Source organism: Vulpes lagopus, chromosome 1 (assembly GCF_018345385.1).
Source record: "Vulpes lagopus strain Blue_001 chromosome 1, ASM1834538v1, whole genome shotgun sequence".
Classification (NCBI taxonomy): domain Eukaryota; kingdom Metazoa; phylum Chordata; class Mammalia; order Carnivora; family Canidae; genus Vulpes; species Vulpes lagopus.
Window position 1 is genome coordinate 75,014,950 of NC_054824.1, and position 22,368 is coordinate 75,037,317.

Sequence of the window (22,368 nt, forward strand, 5' to 3'; positions counted from 1 at the left end):
CCTCCCCTTAGGATGCCTGGGTGGCTCAGTCTTTGAGTGTCTGCCTTTGGCTCAGGTGTGATCCTGGGTTCCTGGGATTTGGTGCTGCATCAGGCTCCTTGTAAGGAGCCTGCTTTCTCCCTCTGTCTATATCTCTGCCTCTCTTACTGTGTCTCTCATGAATAAATAAAATCTTAAAAAAATATTCCTCCCCTTTACAACTATGGATCTGTGTTAAGTTGACTTTTAATTTTATTTACTTGAGTTATAGGAAAAACAATAGATTGAATGCAGAAGCAGATCTGAAAATCTAGATGTCTTCTCTTAAGCCAGTTATTTTTTTTAATAGAAAAAGCTTTTCTGGGGGATCCCTGGGTGGCGCAGTGGTTTGGCGCTTGCCTTTGGCCCAGGGCGCGATCCTGGAGACCCGGGATCGAATCCCACATCAGGCTCCCGGTGCATGGAGCCTGCTTCTCCCTCTGCCTATGTCTCTGCCTCTCTCTCTCTCTCTCTCTGTGACTATCATAAATAAATAAAAAATTAAAAAAAAAAAAAAAAAAGAATTGTAAATTGTCTTTCTTAAAAAAAAAAAAAAAAGAAAAAGCTTTTCTTTAAAAAAAAAAGATTTTATTTATTTATTCATGAGAGGCACACAGAGAGAGGCAGAGAGAGAAGCAGACTCTGCAGAAAGCCCAGTGTGGGACTCGATCCCAGGACCCTGGGATCACAGCTTGAACCAAAGGCAGATGTTCAACCACTGAGCCACTCAGGCATCCCTTAAGCCAGTTATTTACAGGGAGTTGTGAAAATGTGATGAAGTGCCATTTTTCTGACTAAATTTTATTTTCCACCTGCCCCACCTCCCCTATTCTATGAATCTCCTTTTTCTTTTCTTTTAAAGATTTTATGTATTTATTCATGACAGACACACAGAGAAAGCGAGAAGCAGAGACACAGGCAGAGGGAGAAGCAGGCTCCATGCAGGGAGTCTGAGGTGGGACTCCATCCCGGGTCTCCAGGATCACACCCCAGGCCAAAGGTGGCGCTAAACCACCGGGGCACCGGGGCTCCCCTATGAATCTCCTTTTGAATCTTTTATTAGCTCTTTGTAGCTTAGCCTCTTTGCCCTCCGTTACCAGCATTCCTGTTATGTCAATAGAATGAGAATACAAAGGACTGATGTTTGCTATATAGCAGATGGCTTGCAAGAGTCAGGAAACACCTATTGAAGTGGCAGGTGGAAGTGCAGGCATGCCTTGTTTTATTGTGCTTCACAAATACTGCACTTTTTACAAATGAATGGTTTATGGCTACCCTATGTTGAACAAGTCTGTTAGTGCCATTTTACCAACATTTGTTCACTTTATGTCCCTATATTACATATTGGTAAATCTTGCAATATTTCAAATGTTTTCATTATTATATTTGTTATAGTGATCTATAATCAGTGGTCTTTGATTGTAGTATTGTAATTGTTTTGGGGTGCCACAAACCACACTTATAAGATCGTGGACGTAATTGATAGGACTGATTGACCAGCCAGCCACTCCCTGTCTCTCCTTCTTGGACCTCTCTATTCCCTGAAACACAGCAATATTGAAATTAGGCCAGTTAATAATCCTGCAATATCCTCTTAAGTGTCCAAGTGAAAGGAAGAGTTACATGTCTCTCACTTCGAATCAAAAGCCAGAAATGATTAAACTTAGTGAGGAAGGCATATTGAAAGCTGAGATAGGCCAAAGGCTAGGCCTCTTGTGTCAGTTAGCCAGGTTGTGAATGCAAAGGAAAAATATTTGAAAGAATTGAGAAGTGCTGCTCCGTTCAACACATGAATGATGAGAAAGTGAAACAACCTATTGCTTGCTGATCAGGAGAAAGTTTTAGTGTCAGGATCAAAGATCAAACCAGCCACAACATATCCTTAAGCCAAAGTCTAATCAGAGCAAGACTGACTCTCTTCAATTCTTTGAAGGCTCGGAGAGGTGGGGAAGCTGTAGAAGAAAAATTTGAGCTAGCAGAGTTTATTCATGAGATTTAAAGAAAGAAGCTATTTCCATAACATAAAAGTGCAGAGTGAAGTAGCAAGTCCTGATGTTGAAACTGTAGCAAGTTATCCAGAAGATCTAGCTCAGATAATTCATGAAGGTAGCAATACTAACCAACAGATTTTTCTATGTAGACAAAACATTCTATTGGAAGAAGATGCTGTCTAGGACTTCCATAGCTAGAGGGGAGGAGTCAGTGCTTCAGATCTTCAAAGGACAGGCTGGCTCTCTTGTTAGGGACTAATGCAGCTGGTGACTTAAAGTTGAAGCTGATGGTCATTTATCATTCTGAAAATCCTAGAACCTTTAAGCATTATGCTAAATCTGCTGTGCTTGAACCCTATAAATGAAAAAACAAAGTCTGGATGACAACACATCTGTTTACAACATGGTTTACTGAATATTTTAAGCCCACTGTTGAGACCTCCTGTTTGGAAAAAAGGATTCTTTTCAAAATATGCTTAGTGACGACACACCTGGTCATCTAAGAATTCTGATGGTAGGGCAGCCCCGGTGGCACAGCAGTTTAGCACCACCTGCAGCCCAGGGCGTGACCCTGGAGACCCTGGATCGAGTCCCACATCGGGCTCCCTGTATGGAGCCTGCTTCTCTCTCTGCCTGGGTCTTTGCCCCCCCCCCCCTCTCTGCATCTCTATGAATAATAATAATAATAATAATAATAATAATTCTGGTGGTATTGTCAAATAGGAATAATGTTTTCATGCATGCTAACAACATCCATTCTGTAGTGCATGGATTAAAGGGAAATTTTTATTTTCAAGTCTTATTATTAAAGAAATACATATTGTAAGGTGATAGCTGCCATAGATAGTGATTCCTTTGATGGACCTGAGCAGCATAAATTGCAAATCTCATAGAAAGGATTCACCATTCTGGATGCCATTAAGAACCTTCACAATTCATGAGGGGTTTGAAATAACAACATTAACAGGAGTTTGAAAGAGGTTGATTCCAACCCTCGTGGATGACTTTGAGGGTTTAAGACTTCAGTGGAGGAACTAATAAGTGCAGATCTGGGTAGAAATTACAGAACTAAAATTAGAAGTGAAGCCTGAAGATACAATCGGATTGCTGCAGTCTGTTGATAAAATTTAAATGGATGAAGAGTTGCTTCTTACAGATGAGCAAAGAAAATGGTCTCTTGAGAACTAATCTACTCCTGGTGAAGATGCTGTGAAGATTGTTGAAATGACAACAACAGATTTAGAATATTACATAAATTAGGGGATCCCTGGGTGGCTCAGCGGTTTAGTGCCTGCCTTCTGCCCAGGATGTGATCCTGGAGACCCAGGATCGAGTCCCACGTTGGGCTCCCTGCATGGGGCCTGCTTCTCCCTCTGCCTGTGTCTCTGCCTCTCTCTCTCTCTCTCTCTCTCATGAATAAATAAATAAATAAAATATTTTTTAAAAAGGAATATTACATAAATTAGTGATAAAGCAACAGTAAGGCTTGAGAGGATTGACTCCAATTCTCTAAAAAATTATTTATGTATTTAATCTCTACACCCAGTGTGTGGTTCAAACTCACAACCCCAAGATTGAGTCTCATGGCCCACCAACTGAGCTAGCCCTGGTGCTGCTTAGTTGATTCCTTTTTTTTGTTTGTTTGTTTAGATTTTTAAAATTTATTTATTCATTTGAGACACAGAGAAAGAGGCAGACACATAAGCAGAGGGAGAAGCAGGCTCCCAGGGGAGCCCGATGCAGGATTTGATCCCAGGACCCCAGGACCATGACCTGAGTCAAAGGCAGACACTCAACCATTGAGCCACCTAAGTACCCCTTGACTCCAGTTTTTCTTTCTTTCTTTCTTTCTTTCTTTCTTTCTTTCTTTCTTTCTTTCTTTCTTTCTTTCTTTCTTCCTTTCTTTCTTTCTTCCTTTCTTTCTTCCTTCCTTCCTTCCTTCCTTCCTTCCTTCCTTCCTTCCTTCCTTCTCTTTTCTTTTCTTTTCTTTTCTTTTCTTTTCTTTTCTTTTCTTTTCTTTTCTTTTCTTTTCTTTTCTTTTCTTTTTTTTTCTTTTCTTTCTTTCTTTCTCTTTTTAGAATTTGTGTATTTATTTATTCATGAGAGAGACAGGCAGAGACATAGGTAGAGGGAGAAGCAGGCTCCGTGTGAGGAACCTGATATGGCACTCGATCTCAGGACCATGACCTAATAAGCCCAAGGCAGATACTCAACCACTGAGCTACCCAGGCGTCCACTGACTCCAGTTTTGAAAGAAGTTCTACTGTGGGTAAAATACTGTCAAACAACATCATATGCTACAGGGAAATCTTTTGTGAAAAGAAGAGTCAATTAATACAGCAAACTTCATTATCTTAAGAAGTTGCCACAGCTATTCCCAACTAGAAGCAATCTCTACCATGATCAGTCAGCAGCCTTTAAGCAAGGCCCTCCACCAGCAAAAGATTACAACTTGTTGAAAGCTCCAATGATGGTTAGCATTTTTTAGCAATAAAATATTTTAAATTAATGTGTATATTTTTTTAGACATAATGCTGTTGTACACATAATGGACTACAGTATACAATTGTCCCTTGAACAACTTTCAGGTTTGGAGAGCTGACCCCCAAGCAGTTGAAATCTGCATATAACTTTTTACCCCCACCCCAAATTTATTTTATTTATTTATTTTTTAAGATTTTATTTATTTATTTATTTATGAGACACACAGAAAGAGAGAGAGAGAGAGAGGCAGAGACCTAAGCAGAGGGAGAAGCAGGCTCCATGCAAGGAGCCCGATGTGGGACTCGATCCCAGATCCCCGGATCATGCCAAGCCAAAGGCAAATGCTCAACTGCTGAGCTACCCAGGCGTCCCCCAAATTTAACTAATAGTCTGCATTAGACCAGAAGCCTTACCAATAACATAAATAGTCGATTAACAGATATTTTGTATGTTATGTGTATTATATACTGTATTCCAAACAATAAAGTAAGTTGGAGAAAAAATGTTTAAAATCATAAGGGAGAGAAAACACATTTAAAGTGCTGTACTGTATTAAAAAAATCCACATATAAATAGACCCATGAAGTTCGAATCTGTATTACTCAATCGTCAGCTTTAGTGTAAATATAACTTTTATATGCACTGGGAAAATCAAAAATTCATTTGACACCTCTTAACGTGATACTTGTTTTATTGTGGTTGTCTGGAACCAAACCTACATTATCTCTGAGGTATGCCTATAATAATGGTCCTAGGGCTAGAGGTGTTGTGACTGGCCTGAGGAGAGGTTCTTGGTTAGACTGAGCATAAATGAAGAGGAAACAAATGGGAGCAGGTTATGAGCCCAGGAAATAAAAGGGGTTGAGTCTAAGGGTAGCAAAAGAGGAAATTGGAGACTCCCTGGTATAGAAGGGCTAAAGTGGGAAGAAAAGTGGGTGGTTATGCGTGAAATAATAGAGTATTGAGTGGCCTGCCTTGTCATTTTCAAAGTAGAATAAAACTTTGATGTACTACTTCCCCAATAATCACATGCTCTGTTGAGGCAGCCATTCTATGCCTTATCCTCAGATATCCTTACTTTCTTAATTGTCATGGTTAAAAAGTATCTGCTAGTGAGTTTTAAGAAGGCATTATTTGAGAGCCCATATTATTCCTGCTAGAAATATATACATTTACATAGGAACTCTTTTTTTTTTTTTTTTATGATAGAGAGAGAGAGAGGCAGAGACACAGGCAGAGGGAGAAGCAGGCTCCATGCACTGGGAGCCTGACGTGGGATTCGATCCCGGGTCTCCAGGATCGCGCCCTGGGCCAAAGGCAGGCGCCAAACCGCTGCGCCACCCAGGGATCCCTACATAGGAACTCTTAATTAAAAATAGTTACGAGATTGAAAATAATGCATTCCTTGCTGGTGCTTTATAAAGGAAAGGAGGGAGAGAGGAAGTGAGGAGAAAATAATGCAATATTTAAATTTTAAAAATTTCAGTTTAAATAAATTCAATATAAATAAAATTCAATACAGAACTAAAACATGAAAGTTTCTTTTTCCCTTTTTTATTATTTATGTATTTATTTTAAAGATTGTATTTATTTATTCATGGGGGTGTGTGGCAGAGACACAGGCAGAGGGAGAAGCAGGCTCCATGCAGGGAACCCAACATGGGACTCGATCCTGGGATTCCGGGATCACGCCCTGAGCCAAAGGCAGATGCTAAACCACTGAGCCACCCAGGTGTCCTGCCATAAGCCAATTTAATAACTGTTATCTATTTGAAAGAATGGTTAAATGTCCTTTTTTATTATAGTGTATGTAAATGATCTAGTTTATTGTAGTGTAAATAAATGGTCTGACAAATCATATGAACATATATATACATATAGGAAGATAACATTTTTATTAATGCTTTCTAGACTTTATAAAATACTTAAGGATTGAGTAATAGATACACTATATTGGGTATCAAAAGACTGTGGTTCTGTTCATTTTTCTCTCACTAAACCATTGTATAGCTGTGGAAAAAGATTTTCTTCCAAAATTAAAAATATATTTGGTGTTTATAATTCTACATGTGTATCCATTCACAAGAAGCTGTTCTTAAATATTATGGTTTAGAAGGTAGGTTGGTTTTCACTCTCAAGTGTTAAACCAAAGGATAGTGAGATCCCTTAGGCTAACCTGAATTAGAAATTTGTAGCATGTGTGTAGCTTCCTCACCATGGGGAATCATCCTCAAACCTTCTTTCTTCCTGTCTTTTACACAAGTTTGGGTAAGTCTCTTAACTGGTCCTTGATTTTCTTATTTGGAAAACAGTATGGTTGGGCTGAAGAGTGTTGAGTTAATTATATATGAATGACTTGAAGATTTTTAAATATTTTATTTTTTGAAGGAGGACACCTTTATAAATCTATGAGTGTTTTAAAACAAGAAATGGTTACAGATAAAGAAGTTTTTAGAATTACTGCAAAATTAAGGTTTAAATTTTTATATGATTTCTGTTTTTTTCCCTTAAAGCTCCTAAAAGACGACGGCCTGCGCGTTCGATATTTGATGGTTTCCGTGATTTTCAAACTGAAACTAGTAGGTATCTTGGACCATTTTATTCTCTCTCTCTCCCCCTCCTTCTCCTCCCTTCTTTCCTTCCCTCTCTTTCTCCTATATAGAAAACCGCAAGATGGAAAAGCACCCATATACTTCCTACAGGTCAAGATCCTGGTTTGTTTTACATAATTTTTTTTCTTTTTTTAATAATAAATTTATTTTTTATTGGTGTTCAATTTGCCAACATATAGAATAACACCCAGTGCTCATCCCATCAGGTGCCCCCCTTAGTGCCCCCACCACCTAGTCACCCCCACCCCTCGCCCTCCTCCCCTTCCACCACCCCTAGTTCATTTCCCAGAGTTAGGAGTCTTCCATGTTCTGTCTCCCTTTCTGATATTTCCTACCCATTTCTTCCTTCCCCTCTATTCCCTTTCACTATTATTTATATTCCCCAAATGAATGAGACCATATAATGTTTGTCCTCCGATTGACTTATTTCACTCAGCTACATAATTTTTCTTAAAAAGATGTTTAATATCAGACCTAATTACTTAGATGAGTTACCTTATTTTATTTTATTTATTTATTTTTTTTTAATTTTTATTTATTTATGATAGTCACACACAGAGAGAGAGAGAGAGAGAGGCAGAGACATAGGCAGAGGGAGAAGCAGGCTCCATGCACCAGGAGCCTGATGTGGGATTCGATCCCGGATCTCCAGGATCGCGCCTGGGCCAAAGGCAAGCGCCAAACCACTGCGCCACCCAGGGATCCCGAGTTACCTTATTTTAAAAGGAAATTATGAATTCAGTCCGTGATTGCTACTAACTTCCCTTTGAGCCGAATTGTTCCAAAGTGCTAACCTAACTGATGATAGAAGGATAATAAGAGTGGTAGAGAAATACAAGAAATCTGGTAATTTACAAAGTTAATTAGCTTTTGAATGAACACTTAAATGCTGACTTTAATAAAAGAAAAAGATGGTTTCCCTCAAGATCCTGATATCTCACCTCACATCAGTCAGAATAGCCAGTATGAAATAGACAAGAAATAAGAAGTGTTGGCAAAGATGTGGAGAATAGAGAATCCTTGTGCACTGTTGATGGGATTGCAAATTGATGCAGCCATTATGGAAAACAATATGCAGGTCCTCCCCCCAAATTAAAACTAACAATACCATATGACCCAGTAATTATAGTTCTGGGTATTTATCTTAAGAAAATGAGAAATATGCACCTCTTTGTTTATTGCAGCATTATTTTCAGTAGCCAAGTTATGGAGGCAACCTGTGTCCATCAATAGATGAATGGGTAGAGAAGATGTGGTATTATGTACATAATGGAATATTAGTCATAAGAAAGAATGAAACCTTGCCATTAGCAGCAACATTATGGATGTTGAGGATATTACGCTAAGTGAAATATGTGAGACAAAGAACGACAAATACTACATGATTGCACATGTATGTGGAATCTAAGAAACAAAACAAGTGAAAAGAAGACCCCTAAATACAGAGAATAAGTTGGTGATTGCCAAAGGGGAGTGGGAGGATAAGTGAAATAGATGAAGGGGATTAAGAGGTACAAACTTCCAGTTATAAAATAAGTTATGGTGATGAAAACTACAACATTGGGAATATAGTCAGTTAATACTGTAATAACTCATACAATGACAGAGGGAACAGAGGGTAGCTACATTTAACAGTGGTGAGCATTTTATAATGTGTATAATTGTTGAATCACTATATTGTACACCTGAAACCAAAAGAGTATTGTATATCAACTGCACTTGAATTTAAAACAATAAATGTATAATCGGCAGCAAAAAGAAATCCTGATATATGTCAGTTAAAGGAATGACCACAATGAAAATGGTTATTGTAGGGGATTGATAAACAGAAACAGAAGAGGAAAAAGCCACACTACCCAAAGCAGCCACTCTTAACATTTTGGCTACAGTTGTTTGCAATAGGTTTGTATCTTTCTGTGAAATAAGTTAGGATGAGTGAGATTCTTGGCCTTGTACCTTTAGAGGATTTAGTAGTGATTTAGCAATGGAATCTTAGAAGGAAAGTTGCCTAGAGAATATCTGAAAAATTGTTGGACTCTGCTTGATTTTGTAGTTGATTTATAGTGAGCTCATTACAGCACAGATAGGTTTTGTAACTTTGGAATGAGTTAAAGGGGAAACCAAGCTGATACAGGTCATCCAGGGAAGCCTGTGCCCTTCCAGGAGAAGGTGACAACATGTGGTCGGTCATTCTCCCTCACTGCCAGAATTTTTAAAGATTGGGAATGTACCTACACACAACAGATAGATTTAGAATCACTTTCAAACTGGATAAATGGAGATGAAAATTTTCTCCTGTGTTTAAATTGGCTTGGAATATGAAAGGGAGATACTGTGATTAGATGATGCTACTGTAATTTTCAGATTTTGCCTTTATGTTTGGCTTGAGAGCACCACTAGGTCTCAAGAGACCCTCCCCATCTTGCTTTGTATCTTTTTCAGAGTCAGCATTAGATATTTGCATTTGCATGAGGTTAGTAGGCACATTGTTAAGTAATTCTTAGAGTTGATGCATGTTCTTTTTATTTTGAGATTCGTGGCTTTTATTTTCTGGCTAACTGAAACTTTCCAATCCTCCTGTGTTGCAGTTCGGCAAGAACAGGAATTAAGGAACGGAGGAGCAATAGATAAGAAACTAACTACCCTTGCAGATCTATTCCGGCCACCCATTGATTTGATGCATAAAGGCAGCTTTGAAACAGTAAGTTGTTGGAAATTGTAAGCCTTAGCTATAAATTTTTTCATTTTCAACGCCATTTTTATCTAAGAAAAAAAAATTTCCAGCTTATAGAGAATTGGCGTCTTAAGTATGGCGTCTTAAGTATGACACCAGTATGAAGTACTTAAAAGGTTGCATTGATTTATGTTTCTACCAGCAGTATAAGAGATTGTTTCATAAAATCCTTTTATTACCTTTGTGTGGTATTGCTTAGAATCTTTGTCATTTTGGTAGTTTCTAGAAAAAAAACTTAAATTTTTTTTAGTAGTTTATGTTTCTTTGATGACTATTGAGAATAGTAGGCCTGTGTTTATTGGCCATTTGTGAATTGTAGGTATCTTTTGCCCATATTTCTATGGGGATCTTATTGTATTTTAAAAGAATATCTAAATAGTTGTAGAAGGTATTATCCCTCAGTTCTTGGTTTTATTTTTATTTATTTATTTATTTTCAAAAGATTTTATTTATTCATGAGAGACAGAGAGGTGGAGACACTGACAGAGGGAGAAGGGAGCCAGATGTGGGACTCGATCCCCAGGATCACACCCTGAGCCAAAGGCAGATGCTCAACCCACTGAGCCACCAGGCATCGCTCAGTTCTTGGTTTTAATTTGGCCAAAGCCAAAGGAAAACTTGCCAGGGCACATTTATTTGATTGTCTGCTAAATTATAAGCTTAATGAAGGCAGGGATAACATGTTTCTTTTTATTTTGGTAATCCTTGGTACCTGGTTTCTAGTATTTTATAGAAACAAGGTATTTGTTAAATGAATAGGTTTGGTTACAATCTTAAATATTCTTCTGTTGAAGTGTTCAAACCACAGTTGCTTTTGTGTGTTGAATAGCATGTTAACGCTCTTTTGAGTCGGAATAGTATTTTTACGGATGGAAATCACTTAAATTTCAAGTAAATCTTACGTGTTAGGATAAAGTAGGCTAAACATTAATCATAAAAATGATGTTTGTAGCTGCATATTTGGAAATGAGTGATTATTGTTTTTTAAAAGATTTTGTACTTTGACAGACTCTTAGAGTACCCTAAATGAACTACTGAGGATTAAAAATTTAACTGTAAACCTCTTCTTCAGTTTTAATTTTCTGAATTGTAAAACCTGAAAGTGTTTGACTGAATGTAAATCAAAATCAAAATCTACATGATGTTGATTTGACCAAACCAGTATTTCATTTTTGTCATGTAAATAAGACTAGAGTTGAGAGAGTTTTTGATGTTCATTAGTCAGGTCAAAGGTGTTTTCTTTTTCTTTGCCTGGTGATCTAAATATGGCAGCTGCCTATCCTTTCTACTCTTGGGGTGATAATTCAGCCATTCAGAGAATAGCAGCAACATGAAAGACAAAAAGGATCTGAGTTTGTTGACCCATGTTTTCCATTTTTTAGTAGCTACTGAGTTGCTGTAGGGCTTAATGAAACAGCTAACTGTGAGCCTGATTTAACTTCCATCACTTTGGGTTCATAAAAGCAGTTACTCTGCTGCTTGTTCATTGAGGGAAAATGTGAGTCTTTTTTGATACTGTCATCTGAACTTTTATTCATTTTGTTAAGTTGTATCACTTTTTTCTTTCTTTCTTTTTTTTTTTAAGATTTTTGTTTATTTATTCACCTAGAATAGACACCTAGGTGTCTCTAGACACCTAGAGAGAGAGAGAGGCAGAGACACAGGCAAAGGAAGAAGCAGGCCATTAAGTACAAGTGTGCTTACTCGTAAATTGAAAGCAAAATTGATTTTATAAGTTTCACATATGTTTGTAGTTGTGAGGGGACAGAACTATTTTAGATAGGGAAGATTATGAAAGGATGGGATTTGATAGAAACCTGAATGGAGTGAGGGAGTGTGAATCATGGAAAGGTCCAGGGAAAGAGTAGACAAAACGGTTAAGTGTAAAGGTACTGATGCTGGAAAGACCTAGGCCTAGTTCGGATACAGCCAAGAAAACCAATGTAGCTGGAGCTGAGTGAGCAAAGTACTTAGAATGAATGATCTGACCTGGGCAATGGAACATTTCTTAGGTTTTCTTTTCTTTTTCTTTTTTTTTCCTAGTAGGCTCCATACCCAGCATGGAGCCCAACACGGTCTTGAACTCAAAACCCTGAGATAAAGACCTGAACTGAGATTCAGAGTAGGATACTCAACCAACTGAGCCATCCACAGGCATACTTTAGGTTTTCTTATTTTTCTCCCTAGCCCTTAAGTTCTGTGAACACAGGGACTTTGTTTTATTTACTGTTCCACAGTGCCTGGAAGGGTTTCTGGCACATAGTTGGCCCTTGTTAAATCTTTGTTAAATGATTGAATGAATGGTATAATCTGGAGTATATTGTACAGAAAGAATCAGAACAATTTCCTTGATATTCCTTATTTTAATAAATCCATATTTACTAAAGTTGTCAGTTACACATGTATCTATTCCTAATTAATAAGAGTACTTTATTAATTTCAAAAGTACTTACTATAAATGTGGGTAAAAATAATTAACATTTCCATAAGAAAGTATTTTAATATTTTTTTCTCAGCTTTATGCATATATATTTATTATTGAAGTATTGTTACTTTCCTAATCTGTTTGGGACTGAGAGGTTAGTCTTTACTGTTTCCCCCTTGTCATGATAAATCCCATCACAACCTCTCTATTTGGTATAGTCACACTTGCCCTTGGGTCTCCCTATAATGGCTTTTTTCTTTTTTTTAAAGATTGTATTTATTTATTCATGAGAGACACAGAGAGAGAGAGAGGCAGAGACACAGGCAGAGGGAGAAGTAGGTTCCTTGCAGGGAGTGGGACTCGATTCTAGGACCCCGGGATGACGACCTGAGCCAAAGGCAGACACTCAACTGCTGAGCCACCCAGGTGCCCCATGGCTTTTGAATATTGACTCAGAACAGCCTAATAGATTCCAAGAAGGAAGATTCATCATTGTCCCATGGTCATATTCACCTCTAGTCCTTGACTTCATATAATTTGTATTATTTAGTGAGATTTTGTTAAGGCTCTTACAATTCGTCCAGACACTTGCTTTGCATGAAATTTGTATCTGCTTTGGCTCCTTCCTTCTAGCAGTAATTTCTTAATAGATCTTCAGGTATTTCTGCTGGTATAAGGTTTTGCCCTGCAGTGTAAGCTTCATGAAGGCAGCAGGGGTTTTGTGTTCTGATAATTGCTATAGCACACCATCTAACTGTGCCTGAAACATGGTAGGTTCTCAGTAAGTTCTTGTTGAATGAATGAATCTGAATTAATGAAAGCTTCATTTTAGTTCCTATGCAGAGGTTTGAGGTAGCATTTGCTCATTTGCTTTCCTGCCATTCTTTTCCTATTTGACAACATTTCTAGGTCTTTATGGTAATGAGGAACTGTGAAGCAAAAAGTACACACTCATGATTTATTTGTACCATACACTGGGGAGTCTTGGAGATCATTCTGAAATATTCTGTGATCCTGTGATCTCATGTTTTGAAATTCACCCTTAGGAATAACAACCTTAAGAGAAGCATCCTGGGCAGCCCGGGTGGCTCAACAGTTTAGTGCCTGCCTTCGGCCCAGGGCCTGATCGTGAAGACCTGGGATCGAGTCCCATGTCAGACTCTGTGCATGGAGCCTGCTTCTCCCTCTGCCTGTGTCTCTGCTTCTCTCTCTCTCTCTCTCTCTGTGTCTCTCATGAATAAATAAATAAAATCTTAAAAAAAAAAGAAAAAAGGGAAGGCATCCTTGGTGGCTCTTACTGAAGTATTTGGGTGATTCTGTAAAATAGATGCCTTATATATAATTGAGAAGAAAATGGTATTTGGAACTATATATGCAAAACACATTTTGAAGTATTTATAGACGTATATGGGATTTTTGAAAAAGAAAACAAAGTAACACATACTGCTTTCATCTGTTTAAAAGGAGGGATATTTATGAGTAGGGATTGGAAGAGATTACAATATAACTATATGATTTGTTGACTTTGTGGAATCATTTTTAAAAAAAATTTTTTAAAGATTTTATTTATTTATTCATGAGAGACCTAGAGAGAGAGAGAGGCCGAGACACAGGCAGAGGGAGAAGCAGGTTCCATGCAGGGAGCCCGACATGGGACTCGATCCCGGGTCTCCAGGACCATACCCCGAGCTGAAGGCGGCGCTAAACCACTTGGTCACCCGGGCTGCCCTGGAATCATTTTTAGGGAAAGATATTTAAATGTACAGCACAAATCTAGCCATTAAGCAAGTAATGGTGTATAAATGAAAAAAACAGTTAATTTAAATTTGAAAAATGCTGAAAATAGGTGGTACAATGATAATAGAAATATGCAAATTAATGTAAATAATGTATAGATACTGAAAATTCTAAAGTACTTCAGAAAAAAACTTACTATTAATATGAAGATAGCTTCTGAATTGTGAAACATATCAATTACAAGTAGAAAGTATTTCTGGGGATCCCTGGGTGGCGCATCGGTTTAGCGCCTGCCTTTGGCCCAGGGCGCAATCCTGGAGACCCGGGATCGAATCCCACGTCGGGCTCCCGGTGCATGGAGCCTGCTTCTCCCTCTGCCTGTGACTCTGCCTCTCTCTCTCTCTCTCTCTCTCTCTCTCTCTCTGTGACTATCATAAATAAATAAAAATTAAAAAAAAAAGTTTTAAAAAGAAAGTATTTCTGACAAGTGATATATAAATTTACTCTTACAGGCCAAAGAGTGTGGCCAGATGCAAAATAAGTGGCTAATGATAAACATTCAAAATGTACAAGACTTTGCATGCCAGTGCCTCAACCGTGATGTGTGGAGCAATGAAGCTGTGAAGAATATTATCCGGGAACATTTCATTTTCTGGCAGGTGAGGAGGAGCATTAATCAAGATTTTTATGGTATTTTACTTTTATAATATGGGATGTTGGGGAGGAGGCATTAGGTTATAAAATGGAAAATTAATAACAGTTAAATTGTGACATATGAAAAAGTAGAACTGCCCATAATGGCTGAAATAATAAGGACAAATGAAAATAAGGGCAGCAGTGAACTCCTAAGGGAAGGAGGCGAAAAAGAACCAAGCCATATAAACCATGTAATACTCCTATCTCAGAAAAGTGTATATATTTTGATGGAATGTACAACTGTACTATTTAGAAGAGATATAACATGAGCCATATAAGTAAAGTTTTTTAGTAGCCACATTTAAAAAGGTCAAAAGGAATAAGTGGAATTAATTTTAATATATTTCTAAAATCGCTCTCTCATATAAAACTAATACTAAAATATTGAGGGTTTGGGCAGCCCCCGTGGCGCAGCGGTTTAGCGCCGCCTGCAGCCTGAGGTGTGATCCTGGAGACCCGGGATCGAGTCCCACATTGGGCTCCCTGCATGGAGCCTGCTTCTCCCTCTGCCTATGTCTCTGCCTCTCTCTCTCTCTCTCTAAGTGTGTCTCTCTCTCTTTTTTTTTTTTTTTATGATAGTCACACACAGAGAGAGAGAGGCAGAGACATAGGCAGAGGGAGAAGCAGGCTCCATGCACCGGGAGTCCCATATGGGATTCGATCCCGGGTCTCCAGGATCGCGCCCTGGGCCAAAGGCAGGCGCTAAACCGCTGTGCCACCCAGGGATCCCTCTCTGTGTGTCTCTATGAATAAATAAATAAAATCTTAAAAAAAATAAAATAAAATATTGAAGGTTTGTTTGTTGTTAAATCTTAAAGATCTGGTGTGTATTTTATACTTAGCAGTATCAGACTGGCAACATTTCAGGTACTTCAATACCACATGTTCTACTGATTACTGTAATTGACAGTTCAGATATAGAAGTTCTTGAAGTAATGGAAAAGCATTTGACTAAGGCCTGGATTTTAGCTTGAGTTTGATACTCCTCCATCTATATGTCCTTAGGGTCTTGCTGATTGTACTTTTTTTTTAAAAATTATTTATTTATTTATGATAGTCACACAGAGAGAGAGAGAGAGGCAGAGACATAGGCAGAGGGAGAAGCAGGCTCCATGCACCGAGAGCCTGACGTGGGATTCAATCCCGGGTCTCCAGGATCGCGCCCTGGGCCAAAGGAAGGCGCTAAAACGCTGCGCCACCCAGGGATCCCTGTACTTTCTTTTGTATAAGTTATCAAGCTAAAGTTAGATAACCTTCCTCTAATTTTTTATTTATGAAAAATTAACTGAAAATAGAAACTTCTGAATGACCTTAATTAACTTTTCCCAATGCAAGATATGCTATTAGTATTATTCATTTGCCTTCTCATGTGTTGTAGGCCACTAAATTCAATATGATTTTTCTGAATGGTAACCTTTTATTCAGCACCTGTTGGTTGGCTATCTCTTTGTCTAGCACTGTGCTAGGTACTCAAGCATATGATCTTATTATATAGTGATTTATTAATACGTATATGGTTGAGAGTCAGGAATGACGTAGATGGACAGACAACTTAAACAGGAAGGTTAATACAATACCTCTTTTGTACTGGGCAGGGAAGAAGAACAGATTTCTATGTTTCTGTAAGTTTCCAGAGGGATTCAGGGCAAGAAGTTGAGAGAATTCACACCAGATAATTTTCATATTCTGTTTAATGCAGGAGTGAGATTCTAACATATACCAAAGGTATATTTGGATAATTAATTGCTATTGGTATATAACAAGGAGATAGTTGACACTTTTTTAAGAAGCTAACCTTTTTTGTACTATCAATGATTTAACAGGTTTATCACGACAGTGAAGAAGGTCAGAGATACATACAGTTTTATAAGTTGGGGGATTTCCCCTATGTCTCCATCTTGGATCCACGGACAGGTAAGATTTATGTCCCTTTATAGTCTTTAACCTCTTCTTTATCTTTCAGTTATCTCAATAATATGTAATATTTCTCTTGGATCCAGTTTCAGAAAAATTTGTAATAATTTAGTTAAAGTGTTTTTTTTTTTTTTAAAGTGTTTTGTTCATGCTCTTGAGAAATGTTTAAAAATCTGTGAAGTATGTATTTCAGTCTGTTTCTAGTAACTTTAGGAGATGGTAGTATTTTATATTTTTGTACAGTTCTGTCCTTTCAAAGAATAGCTGTTTACCTTTCTTGTCCTTTTATAAAGGATTCCCTTGGGTTTCCTATTATTAAAATGTTAATATTGTTCAATTATATGATGTAATCCCACCAGGGAAGCAGAGGGTAGAGCTAGTTTTATTATTATTATTTTATTTAGATACTGCTTTATCTGAATCTCTTCTTCTTAAATGGCAAAAAGTGATATCAGCAGATAAAGTAGCAGATAAAGTAGCCCTGTCATGATACCTAGGAGTCTCTTATGTTGGTTATTATTAATGTATCCCCTAGTTTATGGAAGCTGTATATAACTTATGCTGGTGAAGGATGGAATGTATGTTCCTAGTAAATTTTAATTATGCATATGCCAAAAAGAAATACTTAATGAGAATGTTCAGAAACAGTATTGATTTTATTATATATCCTGGTTTTTAATTTTTAGGTCAGAAGCTAGTAGAGTGGCACCAGTTAGATGTATCTTCTTTCTTGGATCAAGTGACAGGATTTCTGGGTGAACATGGGCAACTGGATGGACTTTCTAGCAGTCCCCCCAAAAAATGTGCCCGTTCAGTAAGTATGCCTGAGAATGGTGATGGGCAGTTAAGTCTAACTGTATAATAAATGTCTTGTGTAAAATGTTTTGAGCAAAGATACTAATATAAGTTTTGGACAGAGTTTGCAGCTGCACACATCTTAGACACCCTCCTTGTGTTTTGATAATTTGCTACATAAGGGTTCAGTCTTCTCAGTGAAATTATAAGATTCATATTCCCAGTCTCCCTTGCAGTTAGGGTACAGCCAAGTGACCTGAGACTTGGATTTAGAAGTAAACAATGTGAGTATGTAACAGTAGACAGGAGGGACTGCTATGGCAAGCCAGGTGACAGAGTAAGCTACTTCTTCAGGGGCAGCACTGCTAGGACTTTTGGTATCCAAGTCCAAGCAGCAGTGGAAATGTTCTTTTCCATAGACCACTCTGATGATGGTATATAGCTGGGTATTATTACTGGCTATGTAGCTCTGGGGCTTGGCTCTCTGGCCCATCTAGAGATTATTTCTATAATATGCTATTATGAGGCAGACCTGTTTGATACTTAGAATCAAGATCAGTGGTAAGTAAGAGAGCTTCAAAGATACAGGAATCACACATTGGTTGTAGGTTCTATTTGGATTTTATGGCAGTGACAATAAAATTAGTTTTAGAGGATATGACTTAAGCAGTCATATCATGCAGTTGTGAAACAGTTCCTTAAGTTATCACCTAGAATAAAGTACCCCCAGGCACAATATGCTTTGGGTGCTTGCTAAGGAGTGATATAGAATTCTTATTCCCCTTTAGAGAAGTTTTATTTAGGTAGACAAAGTAGTGCGGAATTAAAACATTGTTTCATCTTTATGTATAAACACAGTATTTTGGGAGGTTTTTGGTTTTTGCTTTTTTCGTTACTCAGAGAAGTGTTTTTTATTTTTTTATTTATTTTTTTGAGAAGTTTTACTTATGTAGAACCCTTTAAAAAATTTTTTTTTTTAATTTATTAATGAGAGATGGGTGGGGGCAGAGACACAGGCAGAGGGAGAAGCAGGCTCCGTGCACAGAGCCCGACGTGGGACTCGATCCTGGGTCTCCAGGATCAGGCCCTGGATTGAAGGCAGCGCTAAACCTGAGCCACCCGGGCCACCCAGAAACCTTTTTAAGGCATAAAAAAACTCAGAGATTTTTTTAAGATTTTATTTATTTATTCATGAGAGACACACAGAGAGAGGCAGAAACATAGGCAGAGGGAGAAGCAGGCTCCGTGCAGGGAGCCCGATGTGCGACTCAATTCCAGGACTCCGGGATCACACCCTGAGCTGAAGGCAGTTGCTCAACCGCTGAGCCACCCAGGTGTTCCCTCAGAGAATTTTTATAATTGCCCTAAGTGTTTCTTACCCTTGGTAGTCATGAGGCTGATATTGTCAAAAACCAGAGCCTGAGCTTGTGAGTTTCTGAATTACAACAACATAAATTGAGTTTACAACTTCATTGGGTCTCAGAAAAGTAAGGCTTTTAGTGGGGAAAGAGTGGGACCATAACATTGGACAAATACATAGGGGTGATTTGGGTAACTAGTACCTACCTCAGAACTCCATTTCTGATACTAAATTCTGTGTTACAAATGTTCGTGAACTGTTTGCAAGAGAAACCCCAACAATAATGACTTACAAGAAGTTGAGGCAGGCCATCTAGGACATGACTCCTGTGGATGTCATCAAGGAACCGGGTTCCTCCTCTTACCCCCACCCCCTCCTCTATCCTTAATATTGGCTTTTGTTCTCATGTTTACAATATAGATGCTGTGCTCCCAGGCATTATATCCAAGCATGGACAAGGAGGAAGGAGATAGTGCCTCTATATAAAAGTAAACAGCTACAGATAAGAGTTCTGCTTATTTTAGCTGGACACATTTCTTGCCCAAATGCAATTGACGTTAAGGCAAAGAAGATTGTGTGATAGGAAACTAGTAGTGTCCATCATAGTGTCATTCTTTAAAATCAACCTTATATGGTACACAATGTTATATGGTACACAATGTTATCAATGGTCAGTCCAAGCCATTGCATGTCATATAGGCACCTCTTTGCTTTTGTGTATGTAATAAGTCAGCCTCAATTTTATATGTTCGTCCGTCCATCCATCCATCCATCCATCCATCCATCCGAGAGAGAGAGAGGCAGAGACACAGGCAGAGGGAGAAGCAGACTCCATGCAGGGAGCCTGACATGGGACTTGATCCTGGGTCTCCAGGATCATGCCCTGGGATGAAGGCGGCGCTAAATCGCTGAGCCACTTGGGCTGCCCAAGTTTATTTTATTTAAAAAAAGTTATTAAAAAAAAGTTATAGGGTTCATTTTATTTTAAAAATGTTATAAAAAAAATAAATAAAAAAATAAAAAATGTTATAGGGGGTGCCTGGGTGGCTCAGTTAGTTAAGCGTTCGACCCTTGGTTTCAGCTTAGGTCATGCTCTCAGGATTGAGATTGAGCCCCGCACTGGGTTCCTTGCTCAGCACAGAGTCAGCCTGGGATTCTTTCCCCCTTCTTTTCCTTCCCTCTTTTCTCCGCCTACCTCCCACCTCCCCAGCCATGCTCAAGCACATGTTCTCTCTTTGTCCAAAATAAAATAAGATCTTTTAAAATAATTATAGCTTTATTTTAAAATTTACAAGTTGATATGAGCATCTTTTCACATGCTCTTATGCTGTCCTTCTTTTGGTAATGTTTACTCCAATCTCTGGCTCATTTTTTTTATTTTCTCTTATTAGGTTGTAAGAATTTCTTAGATAGTAAGCCTTTGTTGGGTATGTGGTTTGAAGATACTTTATCTCAGTCTGTTGCTTACTTGCTCATTTCTTAATTGTCTTCTGAAGAACAAATTTTAAAATTTTCATAAAATCCAAATCAAACTTTTTTTTTTTAAGATTTTATTTATTCATGAGAGAGAGAGAGAGAGAGAAAAGCAGAGACACAGGCAAAGGGCAAAGCAGGCTCCATGCAGGGAGCCCAACGTGAGACTCGATCCCAGGTCTCCAGATCACGCCCTGGGCTGAAGGCAGCACTAAACTGCTGAGCCACCCAGGGATTCCCCCAAATCATAAACTTTTATACTTTGTGCTTTTTCTCTCTTATCTAAGAAATCTTAGCCTAACCCAAGATTTTATCCCATATTTTTTGTATTTTAGTTAAGTCAACCATCCATTTTAAATTAATTTTTGTATATGGTGTCAGGATAGGATTGAGTTTGGGTTTTTTGTTTATCTACATATGGCTGTACATTTATCCTAGCACCATTTGTTGTTTTTTTATAGGTTTCTTTTTATTTTTTGAAAGATTTTATTTATTTGACAGCACAAGCAGGAGGAGCAGCAGACAAAGGGAAAAATGGGTCCCCCTGCTGAGCAGGGAGCATGATGCAATGGGGCTTGATCCTGGGTTCATGACCTGAACTGAAGGCTGTCGCCTTAACCTACTGAGCCAGGTGCCCTCCCCAGCACTTTCTGTTAAAAACACATCCTTTTCCCATTGAATTGCCCTTTGCACCTTTGTTAACAAATGGAGGTGTATATGTGCATTTATGGACTCTTCTTCTTCTTCTTTTTCATTTTTTTTTTTTAATTAAGATTTTATTTATTATTCATGAGAGAGAGAGAGAGAGTGGCAGAGACACAAGCTAAGGGAGAAGCAGGCTCCACGCAGGGAGCCTGACGTGGGACTCGATCCTGGGACCCCAGGATCAGGCCATGGGCTGAAGGTGGCGCTAAACCACTGAGCCACCCGGGCTGCCCATAAATTATTTATTCATGAGAGACAGAGAGAGAGGCAGAGGGGAGAAGCAGGGAACTCAATGTGGGATTTGATCCCGGGACTCCAGGATCACGTCCTGGGCTGAAGGCAGATGCCCAACTGCTGAGCCACCCATGCATCCCTGGGCTCTTTTCAATTGATACATCTTTCTTTACACAAATATTTTCTGTCTTGATTGCTGTAGCTTTATAAGTCTTGAAATTGCATGGTGTAAATTAAGAAAATTAAAAAAAATAAAGTAAAATAAAAAAGATTTATTTATTTATTGAGGGGAGACACAGAGAGCAGCAGAGACACAGGCAGAGGGAGAAGCAGGCTCCCAGCGGGGAACCTGATGGGGGACTCGATCCTGGATCCCAGGATCAGGACCTGAGCGGAAGGTGGTGGCTCAACAGTTGAGCATCCTGCCTGCAGCTCAGGACATGATCTGGGACAGAGTCCCACATCGGGCTCTCTGTGAGGAGCATGCGTCTCCCTCTGCCTATGTCTCTTCCTCTGTGTCTCTCATGAATAAATAAATAAAATCTTAAAATTTTTTTAACATGGGAGGGATCTATGACAGAGAGATCCACATGAGCTTGCTTGCTTATTTAGTTATTTAGTTTAGTTTATTTATTTTAGTAAACTATACATCTAATGTGGGGCTTAAACTCACAACCCTGAGGTTTCCAATCTCTATGCCTTTTTCTCAGGTAAGACCTCCAGTACAAAGTTACATAGAAGTAGTGAGATTAGACCTCCTTAATTTGCTTCTGGTGTTGGGGTGAAAGTCTTCACTCGTTCACCATTAACTTTGATGCTAGCTATATTTTTCTTATAGATACAGTTTATCAGGTTGAGGGATGTTTCCTTCTGTTCCTAGTTTGCTGAGTTTTTATCATGAGGGAATTTTGTCAAAAGTTTTTTACGTCTGTTTAGATGAACATTGGTTTGTTGTTTTTTATTTTTATCGAATTCTATTGGTTGGCTTTTTTTTTTTCTTTTTTAATTTTATTTATTTATCTGAGAGAGAGAGAGCATGAGCAGGGGCATTGGGAAAGGGAGAAGCAGACTCCCTGCCAAGCAGGGAGCCTGACATGGGGCTTGATTCCAGGACCCCAGGATCATGACCTGAGCAGAAGGTGAATGCTTTAACCAACTGAGTCACCCAGGTGCCCCTATTGATTGGCGTT

At 38.5% G+C, this 22,368-nt stretch overlaps 1 protein-coding gene across 1 annotated transcript in view; it reads left to right on the top strand.

Moving 5' to 3' along the window:
* The window catches only part of UBXN7 (UBX domain protein 7), a 56,148-nt gene that overhangs the window by 25,991 nt on the left and 7,789 nt on the right, over positions 1–22,368 (top strand). The window contains exons 4-8 of the mRNA XM_041759394.1: positions 7,007–7,072; positions 9,694–9,806; positions 14,514–14,660; positions 16,521–16,611; positions 17,298–17,425. Of these exons, the coding sequence (XP_041615328.1) occupies positions 7,007–7,072; positions 9,694–9,806; positions 14,514–14,660; positions 16,521–16,611; positions 17,298–17,425 (545 nt within the window). The remainder of the gene's footprint in view (positions 1–7,006; positions 7,073–9,693; positions 9,807–14,513; positions 14,661–16,520; positions 16,612–17,297; positions 17,426–22,368) is intronic.